This window comes from Palaemon carinicauda, chromosome 19 (genome assembly GCF_036898095.1).
Source record: "Palaemon carinicauda isolate YSFRI2023 chromosome 19, ASM3689809v2, whole genome shotgun sequence".
NCBI lineage: Eukaryota > Metazoa > Arthropoda > Malacostraca > Decapoda > Palaemonidae > Palaemon > Palaemon carinicauda.
Window position 1 is genome coordinate 123,997,318 of NC_090743.1, and position 6,365 is coordinate 124,003,682.

At 40.2% G+C, this 6,365-nt stretch overlaps 1 protein-coding gene across 1 annotated transcript in view; it reads left to right on the top strand.

The window, feature by feature from the left end:
* Positions 1-734: 734 nt before the first annotated feature.
* The window catches only part of LOC137659300 (ribosome-binding protein 1-like), an 8,772-nt gene continuing 3,141 nt past the window's right edge, over positions 735-6,365 (top strand). Inside the window, exons 1-3 of the mRNA XM_068394325.1 lie at positions 735-1,420; positions 1,547-1,830; positions 1,956-2,437. Coding sequence (XP_068250426.1) covers positions 735-1,420; positions 1,547-1,830; positions 1,956-2,437 — 1,452 coding nt within the window. The remainder of the gene's footprint in view (positions 1,421-1,546; positions 1,831-1,955; positions 2,438-6,365) is intronic.

Genomic DNA, 6,365 nt, shown 5'->3' on the forward strand with positions numbered 1-6,365 from the left:
ACCAAAAGGTGGGGGTACAATAGGTGGGGGTTCAATAACCTCGTTTTCTTCATTTCTCTACTTCTAATCTTATCAATTCTTTTTTATTTCTTTTTTTCTCTTTTACTGTTCACTCCTTACCTAAATCTTTCTCTTACCATCCTATTTCTCTTCTTTCATTCAGTAATTTACATATTCCTTTTTCTTTAATAACTTAAATATACATTCTTTTTTATTCCTCTTTCGTTTATTTCTATGATCATGAAAATACAATCGCCTTATTTCTCTAATTACTGATTATCTTTTTCAAAAACTTATCAGTCTCTTATGCTCTTCAATTCAACATTTTTTTTTATCTAATGATTATCACTTATTTCATTTATTCCATTGTTCCAATTTATTATCCTCTTATCGATATTTTATGATTTTCCCCATTCAGACATTTCTACTACAATCGTTCTCTCTCTCTCTCTCTCTCTCTCTCTCTCTCTCTCTCTCTCTCTCTCTCTCTCTCTCTCTCTCTCTCTCTCCAATTACTCAATTGTTTCTCCCGACCTATAAAAAAATCTACTAAGTCTATTCTTCTTCCTTCTCACCCTCTTTATCCTCTCCTATTTCCCTCGCCTTTCCATTCATTCCATTCTTCCCAAGTTCATCATCCCTGCTCCTTCACTCCACTTTCACATTTCCAATCAAATTTGTTTATCATCACTGTGTTTCAATCTCTTTTTATTCACTAAATTTCCTACCACTCGATGCAACGAATATCAAATATCCCTCGATTGGACGAAATATATATCCGAAAACAAAGGTGGGGTTCCCAAAAGTTGGGGACCCAAAGGTGGGGGTACAAAAGGTGGGAGTCCAAAAGGTGGGGGTCCAAAAGGTGGGGGTACAAAAGGTGGGGGTCCAAAGGTGGCGGTCCAAAATGTGGGGGTACAAAAGGTGGGGGTCCAAAAGGTGGGGGACCAAAAGGTGGGGGTCCAAAAGGTGGGGGTGCAAAAGGTACGGGACCAAAAGGTGGGGGTCAGAAGGTGAGGGACCAAAAGGTGGGGGTACAAAAGGTAGGGGTCCCCAAAAAGTGGAGGTCCCCAAAAGGTGGGGTTCCCAAAAGGTGGGGGTCCAAAAGGTGGGGGTTCAAAAGGTGGCGGTACAAAAGGTGGGGGTCCAAAGGTGGCGGTCCAAAAGGTGGGGGTCCAAAAGGCTTGGGACCAAAAGGTGGGGGTCCAAAATGTGGGGGTACAAAAGGTGGGGGTCCAAAAGGTGGGGGACCAAAAGGTGGGGGTCCAAAAGGTGGGGGACCAAAAGGTGGGGGTCCAAAAGGTGGGGGTGCAAAAGGTACGGGACCAAAAGGTGGGGGTCAGAAGGTGAGGGACCAAAAGGTGGGGGTCCAAAAGGTGGGGGTGCAAAAGGTACGGGACCAAAAGGTGGGGGTCAGAAGGTGAGGGACCAAAAGGTGGGGGTACAAAAGGTAGGGGTCCCCAAAAAGTGGAGGTCCCCAAAAGGTGGGGTTCCCAAAAGGTGGGGTTCCCAAAAGGTGGGGGTCCAAAAGGTGGGGGTTCAAAAGGTGGCGGTACAAAAGGTGGGGGTCCAAAGGTGGCGGTCCAAAAGGTGGGGGTCCAAAAGGCTTGGGACCAAAAGGTGGGGGTCCAAAAGGTGGGGGTACAAAAGGTGGGGGTCCAAAAGGTGGGGGACCAAAAGGTGGGGGTCCAAAAGGCTTGGGACCAAAAGGTGGGGGTCCAAAAGGTGGGGGTACAAAAGGTGGGGGTCCAAAAGGTGGGGGACCAAAAGGTGGGGGTCCAAAAGGTGGGGGACCAAAAGGTGGGGGTCCAAAAGGTGGGGGTGCAAAAGGTACGGGACCAAAAGGTGGGGGTCAGAAGGTGAGGGACCAAAAGGTGGGGGTACAAAAGGTAGGGGTCCCCAAAAAGTGGAGGTCCCCAAAAGGTGGGGTTCCCAAAAGGTGGGGTTCCCAAAAGGTGGGGGTCCAAAAGGTGGGGGTTCAAAAGGTGGCGGTACAAAAGGTGGGGGTCCAAAGGTGGCGGTCCAAAAGGTGGGGGTCCAAAAGGCTTGGGACCAAAAGGTGGGGGTCCAAAAGGTGGGGGTACAAAAGGTGGGGGTCCAAAAGGTGGGGGACCAAAAGGTGGGGGTCCAAAAGGTGGGGGACCAAAAGGTGGGGTACAAAAGGTACGGGACCAAAAGGTGGGGTTCAGAAGGTGAGGGACCAAAAGGTGGGGGTACAAAAGGTAGGGGTCCCCAAAAAGTGGAGGTCCCCAAAAGGTGGGGGTCCAAAAGGTGGGGGTACAAAGGTACGGGACCAAAAGGTGGGGGTCAGAAGGTGAGGGACCAAAAGGTGGGGGTACAAAAGGTAGGGGTCCCCAAAAAGTGGAGGTCCCCAAAAGGTGGGGGTCCAAAAGGTGGTGGTACAAAAGGTACAGGACCAAAAGGTGAGGGTCAGAAGGTGAGGGACCAAAAGGTGGGGGTACAAAAGGTAGGGGTCCCCAAAAAGTGGGGTCCCCAAAAGGTGGGGGTCCAAAAGGTAGGAGTCCCCAAAAGGTGGGGGTTCAAAGGGTGGCGGTCCAAAAGGTGGGGGTTCAAAAGGTGGGGGTCCAAAGGTGGGGGATTCAATAACCTCGTTATCTTGTTAATTGGAGCTTTGAAATCTATTAAAAGGGGATTTCACCAATCAGACCTCAAACAGCAACACAAACATCTATATCGAAAATATTTGGCACAAAAAATTTATTCCAATTTTTGAGAGGTGGGGGTTGGTTTGGAGGGAGAGGAGGAGGAGGAGAGGAAGGGGAGGAAATGAGGACAGTATAATGGCCTTATTTAGTTCAATTTTGAAAGGCATGCGAATGAAACAAAGAAAACGATAAAGACGTGGAATAAGGAACAAAAGGACTAAAGATGATACAAAAAGAAAAAAAGTATTAGAAACGAGCAAAGAAATAGAAGGGTATAAGAGATAGTAAAATGTAGAATGGAACAAAAAGACAAATAAAGGGTATGGGAGTTGGAATAAAATAAAATCATGAAAAAGTAAAAAAAAAAAAAAAAGATGGATTGAAATAAACACGGGAAAAGAGATTAGGAAAAAAAAGAGGTTGAACTAAAAACCCGTGTTTTTAGGTGAATAACAATTATGTTTCACACGTTCACAACTCTTGAATATTTTTTGGGACAATGCGAAACCTGTATCTACGCCCCCCCCCCCTCTCTCTCCCTCTCTCTTACAACGAAGCTTAACTACTAACATATCACACACACTCACACACACACACACACACACACACACACACACATATATATATATATATATATATATATATATATATATATATATACATGTGTGTGTATACATCTACAAATATACATGGACTTCACCACGTGGGAATTACAAAAATTAAATAGATCACATACCCATTAGTAAAGAGAGAAGGAGACCTCTGAGAAATGTAAGAAGCTATAGAGGTACAGATATAGGTAGCGCTCACCAGCTCCTCATTGCCATACAAAAATTAAAACTGAAAGCATCCAACAGAAAAGTATAAAGAATACTTAAGTTTGATTCAACTAAACTTTTAGAAGAGCACAGAGAAACCTTTGCAATTGAATGTAAGAATCGATTTCCAGTCTTGGAGATTTTAAGAGACGAAGAACAGTCAAATAATGAAGAATGGTGTGATATTAAGAACATATACCAATCAGTTGGTAGTGAAGTCTTGGGACAGGCAGTTACAAGGAGAAAGCCATGGATATCAAATGATAATTGGGATACTGTAAACAGGAGACAAAGGCAGGAAATGATTGTTCAAAGTTTCCGAGGGTGTTATGAAAATTACAAGGTAGAGCATGCTAAGTATTCCAGTATTGATAGTGAGGTCAAAAGAGAAGCCAACAATGACTGGAGAGAATATTTAGACAGTAAAGCAGATGAGGCTGACAAAGCTATGAATTCAGTAAAGCATATGAGGCTGACAAAACTATGAATTCAGTAAGTCGCTATGGTGTAAGAATTGCTCATAGAATTATTAATGAAATCTCCACGGGGGCAAATAAGAAGAAACATATACCCATCAAAATGAGAGATGGATCTATTAAGAAGATAAAGAAAGACAACATCGGATGGAACACTTTAGTGAGGTTATGAATAGGAGAAATGAGGGGAATAATTTGATTAATATACCTGAAGCTGATGAAAACCTTGACGTTCCCATGAAAGAATTTAGTGTGTTTGAAGTAGAAGCTATTCTTAAAAAACTCAAGAGATGGAAAGCCTTGCGATACGATGGAATAACTGCTGAGATATTAGCTGAAAATACGTAAAAGACTATTTGGTAGAATGTTGCGTGAAGACGCAAAGCCTGATGAATGGGAGTTTGGAGTGTTGATGAAAATGGCAAAAAAAGATCTGACTGATTGCAATAATTACAGTGGCATAACACTTACGTCAGTTGTCATGAAAATATATAGTATGCTCATTCTAAAGAGACTTACCAGAAAGATTGATGAAAAGCTGAAAGTTGTACTGACAAAATTTTCATTTTAACCCATGTGGTACAGCAATGTGTAGAATATAGGAATCCACTTTTGATGGCATTTGTGGACTATGAAAAAGTCTTTGATAGTGTGCCAATTTTGTGGAAAGTCCTGCGTTATTATGGAGTATATGTAAATTTAATCAAGTCTGTGTTTGAGCATAGTAAATACAAAGTTATTGTTAGTGGAGTCCTATCCAATGAATTTCCAGTGAACAGTGGGGTAATCTTAAGGGAAGGTGTTGTCACCTATGTTGTTTATCCTCCTCAGGGACTTTGTAATGCATAGAACAATTGGGGATGGTGGAGAAGGATTGGACTGGATTGGTAACAGGATATTAGCTGACCTAGAGTACGCTGATGACGTTGTCCTTATTAGCAGAACACCACAGGACTTGCAAAACTTGCTTACCAGAATGCAAGAAATAACATATGAGGCTGGGCTCATGATAAATAGAAGAAAGACAGAAATGAGAAGAACGAAATATGCAATGGAAGATGACATACCATTAGAAGGAGAAAGAATTAATGAGGTGGGTTCGTTTAAATATTTAGAAAATATGATTTCTAATAAAGCATCTTTAGAATTGGAGTTTAATAAAAAGATTGAGGAAAGCTAATCAGAAAATGGCTTGGTTAAGTAAAATTTGGAAACCAAATCCCGTGAAATTACATATAAAAATCAGGCTATATCTCAGTTTAGTGATATCGGTGTTACTGTATGGACAAGAATCGTGGTATAACAGTGAAACAATATCAAACAGATTTAATAGGTTTGATAACAAAGCGCTCAGAAGGATATTGGGAGTTAAATGGCAAGAGAGGATTAGAAATGAAACTATAAGAGATTACTCGAGTGCCATATGTGGATGAGATCACGATGAGGGTTAGATGGAGATGGTTTGGGCATGCTCTTCGCACTCCCTAAGAGAGATTAGATCACTAAACGTTTAACTGGGCTCCACAAGGCACTACAACAGATGGAATACCCAGGCCTACATGGCTGAGGACTATGAAGTTTGAAGTAGATCATGAATGGAGAATTATTGATATAAAAGCTCCAAGATAGAGACGACTGGCAAAATCTAACCGAAGCCCCTTTGCGTCAATAGGCGTGGGAGGAGATGATGATATGTGTGCATATAAGTATGTATGTATATATATATATTATATATATATATATATATATATATATATATATATATATATATATATATGCATATATACATATATAGATGCATATTATATATACATAAACATATATATATATATATATATATATATATATATATATATATATATATAAAATACATATATATATATATATATATATATATATATATATATATATTAATAACTTCACCCAATATTTACGATATGTTGAATTATTCGTCTTATATTACATAACTTTCCACAAATCCTTCGAAGAGAATTTCTGACAATCTCCCAAATGTTCTCCCTCTCTCTCTCTCTCTCTCTCATCTCTCTCTCTCCTCTCTCTCTCACTCTCTCTCTCTCTCTCTCTCTCTCTCTCTCTCTCTCTCGTTAAAGTCTTTATCAAATCTTTTAAATTATGAGACCAGCTAATCTAGACTTTCTTAACGCTGAAAAAATAGACTCAGATCCTGACTTTCTTATTTCGAAGACTTTTTTTTTTATATATAGACTGTAAATTGGGTGACTTAAATTTTGTGCCTTCGGAAAATTAACAAGAAAAATACTCGTCAAAGTTGATTTTACATACAGAAAGGTAGACACACACACACACACACACACACATATATATATATATATATATATATACACATAAATATATATATATACATATATATATATATATATAAT